At 39.3% G+C, this 25,497-nt stretch overlaps 1 protein-coding gene across 1 annotated transcript in view; it reads right to left on the bottom strand.

The window, feature by feature from the left end:
* LOC124612459 (chromosome-associated kinesin KIF4) overlaps positions 1-25,497 on the bottom strand; it is a 300,348-nt gene that overhangs the window by 69,403 nt on the left and 205,448 nt on the right. The window contains exons 10-13 of the mRNA XM_047140687.1: positions 20,718-20,914; positions 20,497-20,641; positions 19,561-19,782; positions 5,860-6,042 (exon numbers count right to left, since the gene is read on the bottom strand). Coding sequence (XP_046996643.1) covers positions 5,860-6,042; positions 19,561-19,782; positions 20,497-20,641; positions 20,718-20,914 — 747 coding nt within the window. The remainder of the gene's footprint in view (positions 1-5,859; positions 6,043-19,560; positions 19,783-20,496; positions 20,642-20,717; positions 20,915-25,497) is intronic.

The following is a 25,497-nucleotide window of genomic DNA, read 5'->3' as shown; positions in this document are numbered from 1 at the left end:
GAATTATATACGTTTTCCCCATTTTTACCTAACTTGTGTTCTTTATACCTAACTGTAATTGGTCTACCTGTCTGCCCTATGTAATAGTTTGGGCAGTCGTTACAAGTAATTTTGTATACACCGGACTTAGTGCTGAGTTCTTCTCGTGCTCCAATATTATGAATTACTCTACGTTTGAGGCTATTATTTACGGAAAAAGCAACTCTATAACCGTATTGTTTCTGTAAAAGTCTTTTAATCTTATATGAAACGTTCCCTAAAAATGGAATAGAAATAAAGTTATTACTTTCATAGTTTTTTGCCCTGTTATCTCCTAAAGTAGAAAATTTGACAGCTGTTTTTTTCTTAGCAATTTGGTCAATTAATTTAGGGTCGTATCCATTGTTAGTGGCTATTGATTTTAATAAAAATATTTCATTTTCAAAACAATTCTGTGCTAAAGGTGTGCTCACAGCGCGATGAACTGCAGAATGAAAAAAGGCGATCTTGTGAGTTTGAGGATGACAGGAATCTGCTGGAATAATATTATCAGAAAAAGTTTCTTTACGGAAAATGTCGAAGCTAATGGTGTTACCTGATAACTTAAGATTCAAATCAAGAAAATTGAGTTCTCTCTCGTTATTTTGTATCTCTTTTGTAAATTTCATTTTCTCGTGGAAACTGTTGAAAACATGAAACAGTTGTTGTAGATCTTGGTCACAACCTTGAAATAGTATGAGTATATCATCAACATAACGAGCATAAAAAGAAATCTTATTGCCTAATGTAGGGTTGTTTTTGAAGAAATTTTCTTCTAGTGCATTCATAAAGATGTCAGCAAAGATGCCAGCTAACGGGCAACCCATGGCTAAGCCGAATGGTTGCTCATACATTTTACCATTAAACTGAAAGTAATTGTAATCTAGTACAACCTGCAGTAGTGACACAAGTTCCGACAACTGTAGCTCACTTAAAGTTTTATGTTGTCGAATGTTACCTTCAATAATCTTAAGAGTGATACCCACTGGAACATTAGTGTATAAACTTGCGACGTCAAAAGAAACCAAACGAGAGGAAGAAGTGATCTCTATTGATTTTAGCTTGTTTATTACCTCAGCACTATTTTTAACAGAGTAATTGTTTTCAAAAACAAAGGCTTCTTTAATTTTAGTGTGTAAAAATCTCGCTAATTTCTGATGTGGGCTCTTTATTCCATTAACAATGAGACGAACTGGGTGTTGACTTTTGTGTACCTTAAACTGACTTCTAAGTGTAGGTGCTCTAGGGTTCATGTTAATTAAGGTTTTCTTTTGAAACTCTTTCATAAGATGTTTACTTCTCCTTAACGTATCTCTAATTTGCTTTTGTAACGTAGGGGTATGATCCTGCTCAATTTCAAATATACCATTTTCTTCGAAAAAAGCCAAAGTTTTAGCAATGTATTCACTTTTATAGGCTACAACAAGCGAATTTCTTTTGTCTGATTGAGTGATGAGAGCCTCATTATTTTTTAATTTACGGTTAATACTAGTAATAATGTTACCACCTCTCTGTTTTAAATCACTGTTTTTTACCGACTTGACCTCTCTTTCTATAATTGCGCTACATTCATGAGCTATCCTATTTTGTTGGGATTTTTCAGTTTTTACGGAGTCAAGACCAACTTTAAGGTCAACAATAAAATTATCTATCACTTTAGGATCGTTAATATCAGGCATGAAATTGTATTTAAAACCTCTCGCTAGCATGGCGCTTTCTTGAGGGGTAAAGCTTATAGAAGTTTTGTTTAGTACTCTGTCGAAAAATTGGTGTTCGCAATTGACAGTTCTTTTTGCATGAACAACATTCGATTTTGGGGTAACATTTTCCAGTTTATGAAGTTTAAAATCATGTCTACACTGAATTTCAACCTTACGATTGTGTAACCACTCATTAACACTATGCCAAACACTGTCTACGTGAAAGTTAAAATAATCTTTAAAAGTTCTAGTAACATAGAGATAGAAAGAGTAAGCTTCTTCATTTAATTTATCTTTCTTCTTATAAAGGTCACTGATTTTCCGTAAGGAAACTTTTTCTGATAATATTATTCCAGCAGATTCCTGTCATCCTCAAACTCACAAGATCGCCTTTTTTCATTCTGCAGTTCATCGCGCTGTGAGCACACCTTTAGCACAGAATTGTTTTGAAAATGAAATATTTTTATTAAAATCAATAGCCACTAACAATGGATACGACCCTAAATTAATTGACCAAATTGCTAAGAAAAAAACAGCTGTCAAATTTTCTACTTTAGGAGATAACAGGGCAAAAAACTATGAAAGTAATAACTTTATTTCTATTCCATTTTTAGGGAACGTTTCATATAAGATTAAAAGACTTTTACAGAAACAATACGGTTATAGAGTTGCTTTTTCCGTAAATAATAGCCTCAAACGTAGAGTAATTCATAATATTGGAGCACGAGAAGAACTCGGCACTAAGTCCGGTGTATACAAAATTACTTGTAACGACTGCCCAAACTATTACATAGGGCAGACAGGTAGACCAATTAAAGTTAGGTATAAAGAACACAAGTTAGGTAAAAATGGGGAAAACGTATATAATTCCACCTTTGCTGAACATCTATGGCTCTTACAGCACACGCCAAGAGAACTGGACGACGTAGAGCTGCTTCATGAAGCTGATAAAGGTGACAAACTAGACTTGCTCGAAGAATTAGAGATTTTCAAGCATCTGTCTCTAAAAGATGGTTTTGTTCTTAATGAACAGGTGCAGCTTCGAAACAAAAATTTTTTTAGACAGTTTCAAACCCCTCATTGCCTTAATGTAATATAGTCTGGCTGACTAGGAGTTATTTTCTTGCTTGTTGATGCCGGTGAAATGCGCTTTTCCTATCTTGTTGGGATCTACATATTGTGATGTTTGTTAATTATGAATTTCAATGTGTATGTGTGGTTAAATGACTACTATGTTTTATTCATACAGACAGATGGTTTCGTTTTATTATAACATTTTGGTTGTTTCGCTAGTATGTATTTCACTGCCTACGTTACGCGAGACTCTCGCGCATTACAGTAGTGCCCTCTCTCGTTAGATGTTCCAAGCGCAAGCTTTATCCGTTTGACACTAGGACACAGTTAAATTTGGTTCTATATTTCTAGTTTACATAAATGTCTTTAATTGGCGTGATACGCTTTATTTATTAAGACAAAGTTTGAATTAACACAACCTTTAATAATTTTGATGCGCTTATGTATGTATTTATGGATTGTAATATGCGCGAGTCTGGTACATGCAAGTGCCCTCTCTCGGCGAAACAATCTACCTTAGTGCCTTCACACTCGTGTCTCAACAGTTCATAGGCGAAGTAACATTGTTAAACTGTTCGCTTTGATCCTGTACCCATTACACATGTTGTACAAATGGAGATGATATTTTAATTACTGACGACGCCTTTTGGCATAATTGTTTCATTATTCTCCAGTGCATGATGTAATTTTAGTAAGTACTAAAGATTGTGTGCCTGTATTACTTTAGCAATTTCACCGTTATTTAAGCTTCTGTTTCTCACTTTCGTTGATATGGCTTTTCTAATGAATGTGTCTTTCTATTCAGGAAATGTACTTCTGATGAAGGTATATTTATATGTACCGAAACCTTGGTCAAGAATTTTAATAAAAAAATTCTATCCTGCAACTGTTTTTGGCTGCCATCCTTTATTGTGAAAAACACAGAATATCCTGTTGTCAATACTATGATAAACATGCAAATAATCTGTGCACTGTGTGCCAAAGTAGTTCATTGCTCTTACAGTTTTCTTACTAAACCTGGGGTAATTTTAAGTAACTAGCAAAATCATAGCGTTTCCAACCCATCCTGTTTGTCTGAGTAATGGTAGACAGATTTACATTTCTTTACGTCACTATATTTTAATAATTTAGCCACATTATATCTTTGTTTATGAGAACTATTGATTTTTTTCCATTATTACATGATGAGATTGGTTGCAGTGCATTCCTAGGGACAGTGAAGTCAAATGTGTAGGCCATTTCAGGCATGTTGTTTCATCTACCAGATCAGTAAATTCAAAATGGACTGTAATCAAACATACAGACAATTCAGAATATTGCTTCCATGATTTATTGATTTTTTTTTTTATGTCTTCAAGTTCATGCATTTATATTGTGCATACTTATTGCTTCATAAATATGGTGATACATTAGCACCTTAGTGAAGTGATTGTGTCTCTCTCTCTCTCTCTCTCTCTCTCTCTCTCTCTCTGTACAGTTAGTTAACTTTGCATAAGATATGTAAAATTCACCTTCCTGTTTGATTTCTTCTGACTGTAATATGAAAACTGCATGTCTCTATTTAATTTGTAAATATTAAAGTCTTGTTTTTGTGGGGATACAGGAGGGTATAATACTCTTTACATACCACTTTTGGATCGATAATGTGCAGGCAACAAAAGATACAATTGTAACTGTTGTGGAGCGACCTGAGCTTGGAGGCAGTAGCATTTAGGCACAGCTGATAGTCACTCACTGGGAGCAGTACAGTAAAGTACAGGCAGAGCTGGTAGTTGGTACAAATACGGTTATTGTGTAAGTTGGTACAAATACGGTTATTGTGTAAGTTGGTACAAATACGGTTATTGTGTAAGGGCACACAGTTAGTCTGAAGTGTTCTTTAATTTTGTCCGTTAACATCGATGCTCATGTGTTTAATGAAATAAATATTGTACAGTAAGAGCTTAGTATTGCTAATTTCAATAGTATATTGCCCACATCACATACACTAACGAATAAAATTAACATTGGGAAAGCAGTATTTCCAATCTAAATCAATTAAATGCTCGCCATCCATTGGTAAAAAAATGAGTGCTTGAAGCACAAACATGGGGAGTACCTTGCAAAGTGTAGGCCATGGAACATCACCATTATATGAAATGATAAACCTTCCAAATATTGGTGAATGGCATCCACCTACTGCTAAGCAATATGGGATGCCCTGCTGAAACCACGTGTTTTTGGCATCCTCATATTCCAAAAAGTAAGAGCCAATGGCATCATGACACTATACATGCACCGAACTGTAACCTTGTTGCTATACAATGGACACTCACGAGCCCGACAAGGATTTCCTGTGCTCAGAAATTATGTTTGCTAACATACCCGTTAACATGGAAGTGGGCTTCCCCAAGATCCGTATGTTAAGTACATTTGTGTCCTTGTTTATTTTGGAACATCCATTCCCTAAACTTCCAACACAAATGTGTCTTGTTGATCTAGTTGCAGTACACTGTAATTTACAGGTTTGGCACCTTAATTGGTGCAGTATTTTTTGCATGTTTCTCGACCCAACTCCTAGCTCAGATTCATGTTGTCAAATGGAGTGAGAAGAGTTCCTCTCTATGGAAACTAACAGCTGTAATGCTCTCTTGACTATGCACCATTTGTATCCCACCTGAAGGCACCCTTTTCAAGTCTGAAGCAGTTTCTTCAAAATTATGCACCAACATTGTACACACATTAGCAAATGGGACATGTCAATGAGATCTTGGGTGGTAAAGTTGACAAAACAACCTATGTGCAGCAATAACTATATCGTCCTGCTTGTAAAATGCTCTCACAATGATAGCATGTTCTGCACTGCTCCAATGCTGCACAATTACTAAATGGCAACATGTTCACAACTACACATTATTTCAAACAATTGCTGGCACTGCAATGCTGATGGCACTAATATTCAAAATTTCTCATTTCTCTGCACCATCCTGTACGTTAAACCATTTTATTTCAGCTCATGTCAGTTTCAGTATGTAATTTACATGACTTTCTTCCTCTACAAAAATGTTCTATGCAATATTGTACATACCTTCAATTGTGATAGCTGGCTGCACAGTTCATTGCGATCCTCTAGCAACTGCTCTCTTGCTCTCTCTGCAACAACTGTGCTTACAAGAACTTCAAGCTCTTGTGCAACCCACTGTTGCACTTTTGCTGATGAGTTATGTTGATTACGGCGTTCATGTGCTGTCTTCTGCAGTGCCAAGGCATCCTAGAACCAAAGTTCCAAGACTCTAAATTCAAACAACAAAAGGTGTTATTTACATTGCAATGACTCTTGCACACTGACAGTTAAGCTCGAACATTTGATAAAACAATTGCTAGATATTGACATTATAAACTTTCCAATACTCTATAATGGCACATGAACTGTAGCCATGGGTTTTAGGTGATGTCATCCCTGGCTCATATTAGAAATTGTCAGCCACTGCCAGCAAGGTTAGTACCTGCACAAGGCTGCAGAGTGTCATATCACATTACATAGTGTACTGAGCTGGTGTTCTAGCTGTGAGAGATGGCAAAGAAAAGTATTGTCACTCACCATCACGGAGGGTCACTACAGGTGAGTTGTCACTGAGGCTGCCACCACCTGCCCTAAACCATTCAGTATAAATTGTTCACTGACGGACACATGCATGTATTCAGCTATTCAAAGTGGAGTTCAGTTCAAAGCAATGTTAATACACACCCCAGCCAAATTAATATTTAAATGGCATAATACAATAGTGTTTGGTTTCATTTAATTTTAAAGATGTGTGTGCCGCTATGAGTAGCTTGAACTGGAACAACTACATAGATAATGTTGTAGGGAAAGAAACCAAAGACCGTGGTTTATTGGCAGAACACTTCGAAAGTGCAACAGGTCTATTAAAGAGATTACTTATACTATATATTTCCGTCCTCTTCTGGAGTATTGTTGCATGGTATGGGATTCCCTACTGGAAAACACTGACGAAGGCCACGAAAAAAGTTAAAAAAACATCAGCTCATTTTGTATTATTGGGAAACAGCAGAGAAAGTGTCATGGGTATAACATGCGAGTTGTAGTGGCAGTCATTACAACAAAGGCAGTTGTCGTTATGGCAAGATCTTTCTCCTTCGTACTTAAAAATATTTCGCTGGTGTACATCTACATATGGAGAAGTGATCATCATAATAAAAAAGAGAAATCGCAGCTCGTGCAGAAAGATTAAAGTGATTGTTTTTCCCCACTCACTGTTTGAGAGGGGAATAGATGAGAAGTAGCTTTAAGGTTATTTGATGAACTCTCTTCAAGGTACTTAGCTGTGAATTGCAGAGTGTCGTGTAAATGCATGCGTCATAAAATATATTTAATCACACGTAAGATGTGTCTAAATCTCTCACTATTTTATTCTATACACACTGAAAAACACAATAAAGTTGATAAGGAAGGGACTGGGAATCCATATAAAACAAGTGTTAAGAAATTTATCTCCATAACTACCCTTTGCATGTATCTCACTGATCTCTCAAATAACTACACTGCACTCAGATTTGTTTACATCAGCAGCAGCTCTCCTGGCCTGTTAAGTTGTACTTTTACCTATTTATTCTTGTCCTAAACATCACACAATAGGAACAATAAAATTATTTAGTGAAATTATAATATAATGTATTAAAACTAATATAATTATTAAAACAGAGCCAAGAATTCGAAACAAAATATAACACTAATATTGCACGGAAAGTTCTGCTCGAGAGCAACGAATTACTTACGAATAAAGAGAGAACTCACCAAAAGGCAGAAGCACTGCCGCGTCAACAGATACACGAACAAAAGGTACAGAGCTTTGCTTTTCTAAATTTCGGAATGAAATTCCTTTCTCAAATTGTAGGAGAACACACACACACACACACACACACACACACACACACACACACACACACACACACTATTGGGTGAGTGTTGGGGGGACAGCAAGTTAGGTTAGATTTATGCCAGGGAGGTTACAGGAGAGAAGGATGTGCTGTAAAGATAGCTCCCATCTGCACAGCTTAGAAAAACTGGTGGTGGTGGTGGTGAGGATCCAGATGGCACATGATGTGAAGCAGTCATTGAAATCTCACATGGTGTGACACTGGATGTTTGATGGTGGCCATTCATTGTGATTGACAATTGGATGGCTGTCATACCAATGGAAAATGCTATGCAGTGGTTGCAGCAAAACTGGTATGTAACTGGCTTCTTACACAGGTGACCAGGTCTCTGATGGGGTAGGATAAATCTGTGATGGCACCAGAGTAGGAGGTACTGGATGTGTGGATAGGGCAGGTTTCGCATCTGTATCTTCCACAACGGCATAATCCCTGTAGCAGGGGATTAGGGGTGGGAGTAGCATAGGGATGGACTAGAATGTTATGGAGGTTGAGTGGGCAGTGGAACACCACTTTGGGAGGGGATGGAAGTAATTTGGATAGGATGCCCTTCATTTCAGGGTCTGGTGAAAGATTATCAAAGCCCTGACAAGGGACATGGTTCAGTCGTTCCAGTCCAAGGGGGGGGACTAACAATCTTGGGTGCCCCATTGTGGCTGACTACAGTGTCCCCACCGAAATAATCTCAGTCCTTGTTGACCAACATCTGCAACCATTTGTCTGAAACCTAGCATCCAACATTAAAGATACCAACTATTTCCTGCAGCGGCTCTCCACCATCCCCACACACTTACCTCCCAGATCCCTACTCGTCACTGTAGATGCAATCTCCTCATACACCAACATCCCTCATGCCCATGGCCTTGCCACGATATAACACTACATCTCCCAACACCCTGCAGATTCCAAAGCCACCACTTCATTCCTTGTACACCTAACCAATTACAAAATGGTTCAAATGGCTCTGAGCACTATGGGACTCGACTGCTGAGGTCATAATTCCCCTAGAACTTAGAACTACTTAAACCTAACCAACCTAAGGACACCACATACATCTATGCCCGAGGCAGGATTCGAACCTGCGACCGTAGCGGTCACGCGGCTCCAGACTGTAGCGCCTAGAAACGCTCGGCCACCAGTGGACGGCTAACCAATTACATCCTAACCAATAACTACATCAACTCTGAAAGGCAGGTACACAAATAAAATCGTGGCAAACCTGTGGGCATCTGCATGGCATCATCCTATGTCAACGTCTTCATGGGCCACTTAGAGGAAACATTCCTAGGCTCCCAAAACCCCTGGTCTGGTTCAGGTTTATTGATGGCATATTTATAATCTGGACCCCAAGACCAGGACACCTTATCCTCATTCCTCCAAAATCTCATCATCTCTCCAATACACTTCACCTAGTCCTCCACCACCCATCATGCCATCTTCCTAGATGTGGATCTCCTCCTCTCAGATGGCTGAGTCCACACCTCAGTCCACATCAAACCCAATAACAGTACTTGCACTCTAACAGCCGACACCCCCTCCATGCCAAAAAAATCGCTCCCATACAGCCTGGCTAACCTTGGCAGACGCATCTGCAGTGATGAGAACTCCCTCACCCAGTATGCTCACGGCCTTACATAGGCCTTCACAGACAAGCCATTACACCCCCCCCCCCCCCCCAGAAATAATACATAAACAGATCTTCCGTGCCATATCCCCTCCCCCCCCCCCCCCCCCCCCCACCCACACACACACACACACACACACACACACACAATCCTCACATCCATCCCAAGAACCACTCAAGAAGAAGAGTCCCCCCTTGTCACCCAATACCACCTGGGACTGGAACGACTGAGCCACATCCTTCATCAGGGCTTTGATTATCTATCATCATGCCCAAAATGAGGGACATCCTACCCAACATACTTCCATCCCCTCCCACAGTGGTGTTCCACTGTTCACCCAATCTCCACTACATCTTAGCCCATCCCTATGCCACTCCCATCCCCAATCCCCTGACACAGGGATCATACCCTAGCAGAAGACCCATATGCAATACATGCCTTATTCACCAACCCAGCACCACCTACTCCAGTCCCGCTGTAGGAAAGCAGCCTACTCACGCCGTAATAAATTCATATCAGTCTTTCCATTGTGTGCCAGCCAGTCTGCTGTAACTAGCTCTGACGTCATAAATGTTGCGCAATACTTTAAAAATCAAGTAAATAACCTGAAACGTTTCTAGCATATCAGGAGTAATAGTAAATCAGTACGTGTTGATTGTCAGTTCAATAACTTTAACCATTTTCGAAATTTGGACGTTTTTCTGTAAAAATCATTGGCGCAACAGAAAAGAGCTAGAGACTTAAAAATTTATATTTAGATTCCTTTTTCATAATAATTTAATAGAAACAGTCTTCTGGATCTCACAAATTAAGATTATAGTGGAAATTCATGATTCTCCGGTTTTTGTCTGAAAAATTAAGGAAGCAAGATAGATTAAGTAGGCTAATGAATAAGGCTAGGATGTTTAAATTTAACTAGAATGGAGATCTGCTATAATCATAAAGATGTGAGAAGTTTCAACTCAATGACTATAAAACTATAGCGATAGCGTATCTCCAAAGGGCAGGTTCAGAGCTCGTCTACTGCGTGTGGTGTAATTACATTAATTCTCTCGCCCAAAATATTTGACTTAGCCACGTCAAACTTTTATTATGATTACTTACCTGTGTGCTGATTGCACATTTAAATTGAGAGCTTCATCGGCCATCAGCAAAAGAAGCTATGATTTATTCAATAATTTGATGTGGTGCATTACTAGCCCAGCGGCTAGTCGGCAGAGCCAATTTGATCAGGCGTTCCCTTAGCCGTCCGCACCGCGGCTTTATATATAAGAACGCTGCGCGAGGAAGAAAGGCCCCAGTTCTCTCCAGACGCTGAATAGCACACCATCTGTGTCGGCATTCGCGTCGCGTCAGTACCATTGCTATAAACAGCCTCGGATGCCGTATTAAGTTACTCGGGATACGCGTAACCATGAAATCATTTTCGAGTGAAGTGTTAATTCTGGGATGACTTTAATTATCTATCTTCAGTTTGCGTATGTCGTATTTTCACGTGCCGTCGCGGGACAAACATTCTACCACTATTTAGCGTGGCGTTTGATGAACCTGATCATCAAATTACGGCGAGCATTCATTTAAACATTTAATTTGGACAGTTATAGTTGCATCAGTGCATTAGACTCTGAACTGCTCTGTTAGTCAGATTGTGTGGATTCTTTTTTTTCATCTGTGACTTTCAGAATATAGAGAACGTTTTTACACGATCGTTTTTGATTATGAATCCCAGACAATCTCCTAATTCCTCAGAGCTATAAGTGTATTTCTCAGATGAAGTGGGCACTAGGAATTCTAATTACAGGCTTCACGTTTTGCTAATCACTTTCTGGTTGCCAAAATTGTAGTTAGAGAGCCAGTGTTGAGAACGGCAAAACAACAGCATATATAATAGGAACATTATAAACAACATAATTCCACCAGCCGCCCCACATATGGTGCATCGGCCGGGAAAAACAAACAAAACATTATTTCATTTAACAGCATTCATTCCACCCGCCGCCCCCCACCGTCACAGGCTTATCCTAACCCATCAGAAGCCGGGCCAATTATGACAGCAGCTATGTTACATACCAGCTCAGCTGCAACCACTACACAGCGTTTTACATCGATATGACAACCAACCAGCTGTTAACTAGAATGAATGGCCACTGTAAAACTGTTGCCAAAAAATAAGGTGGACTGCCCAATGGCACAACATGCAAGACTTCAATGGCTGCTTCACAACCTGTGCCATCTGGATCCTCCCCACTGCCACCAGGTTTCCTCAGCTGTACAGATGGGAGCTATCCTTACAGCACATCCTTCACTCAAGTAATCTAACCTAACCTAACTCACTGTCCCCCCCCCCCCAGCCCCCACTCAGTGTGTGTGTGTGTGTGTGTGTGTGTGTGTGTGTGTGTGTGTGTGTGTGTTTGTGTTTTTTTTATTCCTCCTACAGCTTGAGAAAGGAATTTTATTCCAAAAGCCAGCAAAGCAAAGCTCTGTACCTTTTGTTCATGTACCTGTTGATGGCATAACGCTTCCGCCTTTCAGTGAGTCGTCTCTCTATTCATAAATATTTGTTATAACACAAATATGTCATGTGGTAACGAAAGTGGTGCTCACCGTGGTTTCTACATATTCAAATTCCACAATTATCCCGAAAAAGCAGCAGCCTGAATAGCTTTATTGTTTGCTGTAACCAAGTTGTCTAAGTTGCATGGTCAATCCCCAATTTTTTGCAGATTAGCAAGTGTGATTCACGTTGCAGTTCGCCATATTCACAGCATTCATCAGTTCAAATGTAGTCCCATTTTTTTTTTTTTCCAAATTTTATTTACACTGTGATGTGCCTGTCCTTGAGCACTTCAGGGCTTTCCAAGTTGTGTAAGGGAGTTCAAAACCCCCTACAAAATTCCTCCACGAAGTACAGGTCTATTTGGTGCTTATCAGATGGTAATGATGTTGCTTTGACTGACTGTGAAAAGCTCTTTCTTGATTTCAGTCCCAGCAGCTGAGTAATACTTGCAAATATTGGGTGTCTGGGATCTACCTCTCACTTTTGTTATTGAACCTGTGCAACCTTTCTTCGCCTTATTTCTGGGGGAGCTATGCCCATAAGTTGACATCTGATTCACAGGGATTGGCCAAATACATCCTCTAATGATACATCCTGTTCTGTTCAAGGCTGCATCCACTCGTTTTGCATGATAAGAGCTCACCACATGGTGCCACATACTGTGAAATGGAAAAACACAACGACCAACAAAAAATGAACTTATTAATTGTGCTCCTCATCTGCTGCTTGTCAGTTTCTGCATTATGTTTTCTGGGTGCATGCATTCATTTTTGTACTCGACAGTGGTCCTGCGTTCAGTTGTGTGACAGGTTACTACGTAACACATTCAAATCATCTGATTACTTCCTGGGAAGTAGAAATTAGTAATAACAACATTTACATGACTTGGCGCTCAAATACATACATAAAAATTGTTTACCAGATAGTCAATGTGTTCCTCAAAAGCAGTATTGTCTAGACTGTGTAAACAGATTGATTCTGTATCAGTGGTAATCGATAGTTATTTCTGTACAACAGCTTTCTCTGATACTTCACTCCAAATTTCTCATCATCATGCAATGCCATAGATGATACACTGAAGAGTCCTTAAACCGTCAATAATCACTTCTTTTTAGACAAATGTGATCAGAACAATTTATCAGGACAGATAACTAAGTCAACAATAAACCATCCAGAATTTTTAAGTTTATCTACATGAGCTATCAACACTAGGGCAGCAGTCTACAGAGGACATTCTCTACCATTCAAATAATATGTTGTTGTTCGTGTCAATGGTCTATCGGAAAATGGCATGCTGCTTTAAATATCAACGTCCTGTGTTATGAAGTCACTCATTCTCTGATACCTTCATTACATACTTGACATGTACGCTGAAAGTACACTTAATTGAAGCACAGTCATAATGTATTTCACCTCCTAATAGGACAAACATAGCATTTCAGTCCCAAATTTTTTGCATCAAATGTATTGGCTGACTATGGACAACTTATGATCCAGAGCTCTCCAGGACACCCATTGACATTACCTTCACATTGCCACAACTTCCCCTGATCTCTAGTGCTTGTGCTTCTGCTCATTACTTTAGAGAGTATAAAGCATTGTTGTGCAATTTTCTGTGAAGAGCATCCAATACAAAATGAATGCCAAGGGGAGCTAGTTTGATAGAGGTGCGGATTGAATTTTAGATACCTGAATGGATGGACTGATCATGTACTTAAAATAGATGCAAATCATACAGCTGTTATTAAACCACATTTAGTCTAGAACTGTCTTTTTGGGAGCTACATGGAGCATGAGAGAGAGAGAGAGAGAGAGAGAGAGAGAGAGAGAGAGAGAGAGAAATTTCACACTTTTTGGCAATTGCTCATCTGAGATCCAGCACGAGAAGTGATTAAAATTTACCTGAAAATTCTAATGAATCAAACATTTATCATTATTAGCTTACATAGGATGCAGGTACAAAATGAAACCAAAAAGTTGCAGGAAAGAAAAGAAGTTTAGTGTAACATCCCACCAACAAGTTCACTAGAAACAGAGAAACTCTGATTACAGAGAAATGTGGAGGGAAATTGGACTTGCTACTTCAAAGAAACCACTGTGGTGGGTGCTTCAAGCAATGTAGGGAAATTACAGGAAACCAAAATCTGGATTATGGGATTGTGATTTGAGCTGCTGTCCTCTAGGTCCAGTATCTTACCACTGTGCCACCTTGCTGGAGGAGTGAGGTTATGAGATTTCAGAACACAAAACTGTTCTGTCTAACCCACATTTATTTTGCTAATTGCTGTAGTGACTAACAAAAAGATAACCAGAATCAATCCCAAACTGTAACACTGAATAACTATGCATTTTTTTCTGCATTCAGTTCCAACAGTTAACTGACGACACCTGATAAAAGCCTGAAGTTCATTCAGGAGCAACTGAGAATTTAGTCTCTTTTCTGCCACATGGACTAAAATTATTGTTGGCATTATCAAACAAATCATTCATTTGTAGATACTGCACTGCTAAAATTAAGTGTGTTCTCACACTTACATCTCAACAGTTTCACATAAATGTTCGGACAGCTTAAATGATATCAGCAGTGCGAAATGACTGGCATCCAAATAAGAAAAAAATTGCACTAACTGCAAGACACTGGACAGAAACCAAGCAAATCTCTGATTACTAAACAACCACATCTTAATTTACAGTACATTTTGCTATTACAGGGTGTATACGTGGACAAGCAAAAAAATTTCCTGGGTTTTTCCCGGATTTCCCGGTTGAAAATACACTTTCTCCCGGGTGACAGTATATTTTCCCTTATCAATCCCTTGAATGGTTATGGTTTTATAGATGGGCATACAATTTCCCGGCACTTAGGAAACAAAACTCAAGGAAAAAGACACGCTTTTGGAAATATCTTTGATGTGCAGCAACATGTACGCTGCGTATTTTCGTATTACAACAGCACACATTGGAATTCCACCAAACACCGCATGTTACATTCAGAATCATTGATATCGAGATTTCGATGCGCTTTTGTAAGCCGTTCGTAGCTCATGTCACGTGATCTCGCCAGCCGATGACAGTGGATGTTCAGAGTGTAGGACACGTGATGTAGTCAGCCAACAGCAACATCACTGTTAAGTAGCACGAACACACAAACAGGGAAAGTTAATAGTTTAAATTAATATACTTAGTGTTGCTACAAGAAAAGAAAAGCTTTCATATATAATATTAGTCTCAAGCTGCAAGAGAAGCTAAGCTTTCACATATTATGTTCATCTTTTTCGCGCGCGTTACACTTTAAGATATATCACACAAATGTGCCAGTAAAATTTTTAATAATTACATAAATGTCTGATCTTCAGGGTTCAAAATTCTTCTAAATAGCTAGTCATCGAAGAGTTGATTTTTAAATGAGAGTCAAACGCTCTGTGATTTAATAAATTCGTGGTACATTCTTGCACATAGCTCAACGTATGTAAAAGGATATTTGCTTTGAAAGTAACGCTTTTCAAACCACCATTCGCAATATTTTCCCGCGACCTGTTAGAAATAGGTTCGTTTCAGCAGTTGCCAGAGAGCGCAGGTAACAGGCAACATCGCGCTTGGGTAGCTATCATGACGTAAGAAGCCCGTATGTACGTATGTGTAAAACATTGAAAGATCATCCATTATGTCATAAAAGAAACAAGACAGTAGAGGATACTGAAAGAGTATCGGAATTACGTGAACCATATTAAAATGTGCACATTTAAAGTGCATACTTAAAGGGCACATTCGTATGTCCAGATTCCCAATGAAATAGACCTCAGGTTGACAGAGGAGATAGAGAAGATCCAAAGAAGAGCGGCGCGTTTCGTCACAGGGTTATTTGGTAACCGTGATAGCGTTACGGAGATCTTTAACAAACTCAAGTGGCAGACTCTGCAAGAGAGGCGCTCTGCATCGCGGTGTAACTTGCTCGCCAGGTTTCGAGAGGGTGCGTTTCTGGATGAGGTATCGAATATATTGCTTCCCCCTACTTATACCTCCCGAGGAGATCACAAATGTAAAATTAGAGAGATTAGAGCGCGCACGGAAGCTTTCAGACAGTCGTTCTTCCCGCGAACCATACGCGACTGGTACGGGAAAGGGAGGTAAAGACAGTGGCACATAAAGTGCCCTCCGCCACACACTGTTGGGTGGCTTGCGGAGTATAAATGTAGATATTAATATAATGGAAGGAAACATTCCACGTGGGAAAAATTATATATAAAAACAAAGATGAGGTGACTTACCGAACAAAAGCGCTGGCAGGTCGATAGACACACAAACAAACAAACACAAACATACACACAAAATTCAAGCTTTCGCAACAAACTGTTGCCTCATGAGGAAAGAGGGAAGGAGAGGGGAAGACGAAAGGAAGTGGATTTTAAGGGAGAGGGTAAGGAGTCATTCCAATCCCGGGAGCGGGTTTTCCGCTCCCGGGATTGGAATGACTCCTTACCCTCTCCCTTAAAATCCACTTCCTTTCGTCTTCCCCTCTCCTTCCCTCTTTCCTCATGAGGCAACAGTTTGTTGCGAAAGCTTGAATTTTGTGTGTATGTTTGTGTGTCTATCGACCTGCCAGCGCTTTTGTTCGGTAAGTCACCTCATCTTTGTTTTTATATATAAAAAGATGTAGATATTAAGCTTTTCAGTGTGATTTTTGGGATGTAAATTTTCTTGGAGAACCAGTACTGTATTATATCATGTTTGGGTCTTTAAAATAGCATAATGCCATACATGCTAGAAAATGAAAATGTGAACTTGAAATGCAGCGAACAGTTGAAACTAGCCAGTACTGTGGAATTAAACATTTCCTTTCAAATACATTGACTGCCTCTGTGCAAAAGGTTAACAAAAGCCTAATTTCTTTAGCAAACAGACAAAAATAACTTCATTGTTCCGCAAGGCGATTAATGTTTGACTGTCAGAAAGGTGGAAATAAAATAAAATCTGAAACTAATGGCATATTTCAGCCTTCCGTGATTATGTGAATGTGTTATAATACACTTGATAGCTCCTGGCCACAGATATCCGTTTCTTTATTATTATTATTATTATTAGACATGAGAGTAAACGAAGGGGAAACAGCAAAATCACTAAATGTAAACATGGGTCATGGGGAAACTACGCAACTATAGCTCAAACTACTTTGCCCATCAGCCCTGGATCTACGACATTTGCGAACCGGGCCAATATTAAAAAAATCGAATTTTCAAAATATGTTTATCTTGTAGTGCAGATCTTTCTGAGAAGTCTGGAACATAAAACATATGTATTCGAGGAAATGTAAGACATATTATTTGGTTTTAAGTATGCCAAAGTGCAGTGCCACACCTCTTCATTAAGCATTTTTCTACCGCACGTCCAAACTATATTCAGGAGGATGGAAATTGAAATGTCCTGTGGCACCTCTCCTGCTCCCAATCGGCCGGTCTGACAGCCTACCCCACTTTAAAAAAATCTCACAATTAATAGCAGATGGGATTATTTGTAATCGAGAGAACAAGAACTCTTCAGAAAATCTGAACTCTTTATTGCCTAATAGCTAATAATTTGCTGTTTTGTGAGACATAAAATTAAATATAGGACGTATAAAACCAATACTGACAAGAGATAAGCAAGAAATTACACATTTCTTCAAACCTTAGCTCCTAGCATTTTTTTCTCTCTATCTTGCTACAGCTTTACATGCTTTCCTTTCTGCTAAAGAATCTATTACCTCATCAAAGTTCGTCAAATGTTTTGCTACATGAAAAATCAAAATGTCGTTATCTAATACTGAAAAAGCTGTTAATACGAATAATACCCAAGATTGGTGTGGTTTCTTGATCTGATTACGTCTATTTTGTCACTGTCTGCTAGATAAAACAAAATAGGCCTTTCTAATATGGCAGCAATTTTGTAACACACCAAATAAACGAGACTGTTATGGCACAAATGGCCATTTTTATAACACGACAGAATATAATCCAATAAGTACCAATATCAAATGCCTATTAGGCCTACTACAAGCAAAAAGCTTTATGTTAGGAGGTAAGATTCACATTTCATTCATACGCACCAGCTTCTCAAGCATGAGGTCGAAAAGTAGTATTACGAAATTTTTATATAAATTTGGAATCGTCTTATTCTTCCATAATTTGTGTGATGTCCCCATTTCTTCTCCTTCCTCGTTGTAACAAACAATCTTGTCATCACCAATTCTGTAGCTACTGCTGCCACTGTCAAAATTTGTTCGCCGATTAACTTCACTAACCCTGCCAGAATAACAGGTTTAGTTATCCCACGATTATTTTCTGGTTAGGCGTTATTACGTATTCAAACAACACGTTTTCTGCGTTACTTCCAGAATAGAACTTACGCAGCTGCTAACCGGGGACTGTACTACTGGTCCTTATTAGTGTAGTGATCTGGCCAAAAATTTTCTGTCAAAATTTCGTTTTCTTGGATACACCGAGAAGATAATACATAATCTTTCTCACCTGTTATTCGCGTCAGTCTTTTATTTCCACTCTGGTAGTCTGAATCTATGTATTTCGCTAGTAATTATAACAACGTTGATCATTCGCAAACCCAATCAACCGCATAGTTAGACAGCGATTGGCATTCATCCGTTCGGATTTACTCCGCTGAGTTCACATAGCCCGTCCCCTTTTGTCTGAGGAAAGTTTATTTCTAGATGCGACGAGGATTCTCCCGACAGAGAAATCACGTACACTATGCATGCATTCAAACGTCAACTTATGATTCATTCAGAAATCATCTTAAAATGTGTTCAGAATGTTCAAAAACCAACAGTGAAGCATTTCAAAATTATATGAATAATCAATAGGCAAATGTGCGCTGGATGCTAGGTGCTTTGTGAAACAACTTGTTTTCCTAAAGAATATGAATTTGGCGCCCCCTTTTCCCGGTAGCATCTAGCTGCTAGCTGCGACTGCTTGCACAGCCAACAGTCACGTTCCTGTAACCGTAATTGGGAGAATCTACTACTCAAACGTGACTCAACTGCGCATGCGCATGAGCCCACGCGTAACTGCTAAAACAAATCGAATGTAAACAGTTGCGACTTCACGCTCATTGAAGGCAAATTGTTGTTATGAAGCACTGCATAGTCTTCCTAAAGCCTTTGACACATTTTCAATTGGCAGACGCTTGCATGAGCACTGTGTCATTGTTATATATGGCGCATTTCCTTTGCAATTTAAGTTACTTTTGTTTTTTCTCTCGTTTATGTTTTATTGTTGTATTATTTTGCAGTAGCAGGATACAGTAATATCCTTTGTTAGAGTATCAGTTCTTACCAGTCAAAAATACAAAAATTTAACTGAAAACTAAACAATGAAAAATTCCCAGAATTCTAAAAATATCCCGGGTTTTTTCCAGATCTCCTGACTCGTATACACCCTGTATTAGAGGATGCTATGCTTTAGCCTCTTATGGTAGTTACAAATATGGGAACATAACTCCATGGAGTATCCTTTTGGTGCTCCATCAGTCTGGTGTCTGACCTCACATCACCCCTGGACAATGTAAGAAAAATTGCTCCACAAAAATTTAACTCCTACAGGACTTCAACCAGTGCAACTGATAACAATTATCACTAATAAAACAATGTAAAAACATTTACCTTTAATCTCTTATTAATTGCAACTGCCTCTTCCACCTTACGTTTAAGTACATTTTGTTGTTTACAGTGCAATCGTTCCATACGCTCCAACTGATTTTGGCGACGTCTGTCTTGGTCTCTCAGCCTTATAAGTTCTTTTTCCTTTTGTTGTTTCCAGGCACGGAAGCGTTCATTCTCTGCTCGCATCTGTCTTATGAGGCGAACTTTCGTACTCTTCATATTCTGTTTGGAAACAAATCAGGTGAATGTTTTTGTAAATACATGTGGAATGCTGTTGAGACTGTATAAAATATAGATATGCTGTACAACACACATGCCCACACCAATTATTGTCACCATGCAACATTTTCTGAAAATTACAAGATTAAGTTGAACTATATGAACAAGTTCTTGTTGAGGAAGTGAGTCATAAAATTAATCAAACCATTTTACAATTCCAAAACTATAGTGTGTGTAGTTTATCCAACGGTGCACAAACATATTCAATGATTTATTACACAGTCAAACATATTTCCAGATTGTATCAATACTATCTGCTGAATGATCTGTCATATGTAAATAATAATTTTTCTTTTCCAACATGTCCCTTTCGTGAACAGTACAAGAGTAATCTGCTGCATAAACAATTATCTTCCCCTTCTCTCTATTTCTGGTCATTAGTGATCGTACATCACAGTTTTCTTAACTACAGGGTTTCAACTTAAATCCACATGCCTTCCCAGACTGACCCATACAACAACATTGCTTGAAGGTGAAAGAAGGTGCATGCTCATTGGAAAATTATTTTAACACAGAAGTTAACTAATTCTAGGATTTTCTAAATGCTTTAGATGAATGAAGGAAGCATTGGAGGATGACTTATGTAATGGTGCAATTATTTGAGCTCTCACTAGTGTCTCAACAACAACAACAACAACAACAACAACTTATTCTCACCTGAATTTCATTGAAAAGTTTTGATATTTTTTCATCAGATTTTTCTTTAATTTTTATAATTTTTGTCTGCTCACTAATTTTTTTACTCAATTCAGAAATAGTATGTTCCAGTTCCTGCAGTTTCTTCCTGCGTTGTTCAGCAATCCTAGGTAACATAACATCTTAGGTAAAAGCAGTGACACAAAATATAACAAAATGAATATAAAGTATGATTTACTAACTTGTTTGTGTTACTATTGGTTTGCATATTTTTTAGCATTTGCGTGAGTTCATCTTTCTCTTTCTGCAGAGCAGCTACTTGCTGCTCCAGTTCTTTCAAATTATCTTCATACGTATGACGGATATTGAGTATCTGATCCGAATTAACTGATAACTGTGTTACTAGTTCCTCCTTCAAAGCAAGAGCTTTATTCAGTTCCTAGAAATAAAAAAAGTACAGTAAAATAAAAAACACAATAAGTAAACATAACTGCAGCTTTATGCACTACCAAAAGTGAATATCACACAATTAAGTTACCAACCATTTATCCATTATGTACATGAGGGTAGATCACTACTGACCTCAAGAGATAGGCACATAGTAAAATTTACTGCTTTTTCAAACAAGATCAGTCTAGTAAAACTGATGGACCACGAGTGTGACGGGAGCATCGCACTTACATTAAAATCTACTATATTCCACATGCTAATTAAATTTATATCGTATTTGCTTGATGTTCTCAAAGAAGTAAAAGCATGCACGCATTCTTTTACTTCTCTGAGAACATCAAGCAAATATGATATAAACTTAATTCTATATTCAGCACACCCCCACAATATGTACTCTATTAGACCATGCCTCTTAGATTTGTACTGTCTAAATAACAATTACTTTATAAGAAATATTAAATAGCACAGCAACTTTTTACTACATTGTAATTTTCATATAAGTTCATTCACTATTTTTCACGAGTGATTTTTTCCCCCTTACAAGTGAGTTAATAATAAAAGGTCTGAGTCTGTTTGATGAAAGAGACGCTTATGTCATTGTGGCAATTGCGGCAGGGGTTGCATGGAGCTGTCTTATACATGTTGCAATACAACACCTCATTTTCTACTGATTGCAAGCCCAAGATTTTAAAGAGGTTCCAGATTGATACACAAGTGATATGTCTCCCTTATGACATCTTGTTTGTCTCAAATAAGAATTTGCTGCTGGGTTCACTTATGCTACAGAAACATTTCTGAAGTTCGACATCATGTACAATGTGGTGTGCTGGACCATGACTACTGTTTCCAACTGCTGCAATGTAATATGGTGTCACTCAGTTGCTCTTCAATGGCTATTGTGTTAACAGAAAAGACAACATAAAGTGCCAGAGTTCCTAGAGTGCAAGTGTGTGTGTGTGTGTGTGTGTGTGTGTGTGTGTGTGTGTGTGTGTGTGGGTATGCCCCTTGCAGTATATTTATGAATGCTTATGTTTTCAAATTCTGGTTGACTGTTGACAAGAAAATTCATTACGAAGATAATGTACTGTGGCTGGCTTCAAGGAGGATTGTAAGGAGTGTGCTGGCACATCCCAGGGCTGAATAGTGGAGGATTCTGAACACAGGCAGCAGCTGCTGAGAGTGATGGCTTGCAGGAGCAATGTACTGGTCAAGAAGAATGTAAGTAAAGATTATGGAGCAAAGTGAATTACCAAAGAATAATGGATTTTGAGACATCATTGCTGGCTAACATATTCCATGAGGTGAAATTGCAGTACTGCCGACAAACACATATAAAGCTTTCAGAACTAATAGATCTTTCCTGAGGGAAGTGCAAGGAATAGGTTGCAGAAGGTAAAAAAAGTAAAGGCAATTACTCAGACCCCAAGATTTGATAGACCCACCTGTTAAGAGGACGAGATGAAGTGTTACACATATTCCACACTCTTATGCTTTTAGGCTGACAAAAGATATTCTAAGAGCTGAAAATGTGGTTTAGGCAGTTATTAAGCGCAAAACATCACACTGTCCGTGGTCTCTCATATTAATGTGCACATGAACAGTTAAATCATGTCAGCTCCAGACATCACCAGGGTGCAACACCGAATAAACCTCTCCACCTGCTGTAGAGGAGCACTTGTTCTTTGGACATCATGGCTTGGCAGTGCCTTGGAGGAAAAAGAGCAAAAAGATGCGTGGTAGAATGTAAACGAAAAAATTGAAAAATATAAGAAATGTGATTTGTTTGATTGCTAATGTGCAAGCAAGACCAGGGGATATATGCAAACAAGGAAAAAATTCCCAGATTTCCCAGGTGAAAATACAATTTTTTGGAATTAAGTGACAGTATACTTTCCCTCCGAACCATAAAACTTGTCAATCCTTTGAATGGTTAATGTTTTGCACACCGGTGTAGAACTTCCCGGCACTTTAAAAATTAAACATAGCAAAAAAAGAAGAAGCAGGAAAAAAGTAAATAAAATTTGAGAAGCAGCAACATGTACCCTGGATATTTTCATATTACGAAAGTATAAATTTGGACTCCATCAAAAACAGCACATTAGTTTCTGAAGCACTGTAATCAAGATTGCAACATGCTTTTGTAAGTCAGTAAGCCAATCATAGCTCATGTCACATGGTCTCGCCAGATGATGACAGCAGATATTCAGAGCATACGACATGCAATGTAGCCAGTAAGTAGCAACACCACTGTTAAATAGTGCAATCACACAGATAGGAAAAGTTAATGGTTTAAATTAGTATACCAGATGGTGATAATTAAAGTTTCCCTATTTGACACAAACACAGAAACTAATTAGTGTACAAGTACCAAATTTGGTAGCATTAATGTCCAGAGTATGGGGTGCACAATTTCCATGCATCACAGTGCCACCAAACAGTTCCACCTATGGCCACCAGATGCAATGATCAGTAATTGTGATTCATAGTCTCACACACCTGACCAGTTGCAGTGCACCTGTTGACGTATCAATATGAGCTTGGACAAAAGGAGCAAGGCATTATTGGTGAAACTCTATTATCAAAACAACAGTAATGCTGCAGCTGCACTCCGAGAATATCACTGGCTGGAAGGATTACAGAAGGGTCCTCTTTCTCTGCCTGCTGTGTGGAGCTTGATGAAGTTCGAATCAACATGAGAACTGGGTGTCACCCCCAGAAGAGGCACACGACCGACCGCACCACAGGTGGTTGCTATGGCAGACAACACTGTGCGCAATTCCCGATCGTCAGGTAGTGCGCGTGGTGTGCCACGACAGTTGAATATCCCATGGTCCACTGTACAGAAGGTGCTTTGAACCATTCTAACATGGTATCCATACAAGATACACATCATACAGCAGCTTGCACTGCAGGATGCACAACGATGTGTTGACTTCACTCTACACTCTCCACTTTCTGGCCAGGATTGAAGATGATTAGGGCTGGCCCTGGACCATCCTATGGACAGACAAAGTGAGGTGAACACACAATTGTCAAGTGTGGGGATCTTCACCTCCAGTCACTGTGCATGAAGTTGTTTTGTATGGTGAACATGTTGCCGTATGGTATGGCTTCATGGCTATGTTCATCACTGGCCCATTCTTTTTTGAACAGGCTGACACTCAAGGACCAAAGATGTGCAGTGTGACTGGTCAGTGTTACTGTGATATGCTTTGCCAGCTTGTCATACCCGCATTGCAGGAGAGAGGCCTTGAACTCGCAGTTTTCATGCAAGATGGGGGCCCACTGCACATCACTCGTGAAATTCACCTGCTTCTCAAAAAATTTTGAAACTATCGAATCATCAGCCAATATTTTCCAAATGTTTGGTCAACATGACCACCTGATTCCACTCTCTGCGATTTCTGGTTGTGGGGCTACCTGAAGGACAGGGTTTACCAGGGGAACATTAACACATGTGCTGATATGAAATTTTCTTGGAATACCAGTATTTTATTGCCTCATGTTTGGTTCTTTTATCATGGCATAATGCCATACGTAGCAGAGGGTGAAAACTTGCATTTGAAATTCAGCGAACGGTTGAAACTGATCAATAGTGTGGAATGAAACGATTTTTCAAATAAATATACTGCCTCAGACAAACAGATTAATAAATCCAGAATGAGATTTTCACTCTGCAGCGGAGTGTGCGCTGATATGAAACTTCCTGGCAGATTAAAACTGTGTGCCCGACCGAGACTCGAACTCGGGACCTTTGCCTTTTGCGGGCAAGTGCTCTACCAACTGAGCTACTGAAGCACGACTCATGCCCGGTACTCACAGCTTCACTTCTGCCAGTACCTCGTCTCCTACCTTCCAAACTTTACAGAAGCTTTCCTGCGAACCTTGCAGAACTAGCACTCCTGAAAGAAAGGATATTGCGTAGACATGGCTTAGCCACAGCCTGGGGGATGTTTCCAGAATGAGATTTTCACTCTGCAGCGGAGTGTGCGCTGATATGAAACTTCCTGGCAGATTAAAACTGTGTGCCCGACCGAGACTCGAACTCGGGACCTTTGCCTTTCGCGGGCAAGTGCTCTACCAACTGAGCTACCGAAGCACGACTCACGCCCGGTACTCACAACTTTACTTCTGCCAGTACCTCGTCTCCTACCTTCCAAACTTTACAGAAGCTCTCCTGCGAACCTTGCAGAACTAGCACTCCTGAAAGAAAGGATATTGCGGAGACATGGCTTAGCCACAGCCTGGGGGATGTTTCCAGATTGAGATTTTCACTCTGCAGCGGAGTGTGCGCTGATATGAAACTTCCTGGCAGATTAAAACTGTGTGCCCGACCGAGACTCGAACTCGGGACCTTTGCCTTTCGCGGGCAAGTGCTCTACCAACTGAGCTACCGAAGCACGACTCACGCCCGGTACTCACAGCTTTACTTCTGCCAGTACCTCATCTCCTACCTTCCAAACTTTACAGAAGCTCTCCTGCGAACCTTGCAGAACTAGCACTCCTGAAAGAAAGGATATTGCGGAGACATGGCTTAGCCACAGCCTGGGGGATGTTTCCAGAATGAGATTT

Source organism: Schistocerca americana, chromosome 4 (assembly GCF_021461395.2).
Source record: "Schistocerca americana isolate TAMUIC-IGC-003095 chromosome 4, iqSchAmer2.1, whole genome shotgun sequence".
In the NCBI taxonomy this organism is placed as follows: Eukaryota; Metazoa; Arthropoda; class Insecta; order Orthoptera; family Acrididae; genus Schistocerca; species Schistocerca americana.
This window is presented reverse-complemented; position numbering and strand designations above follow the sequence as displayed.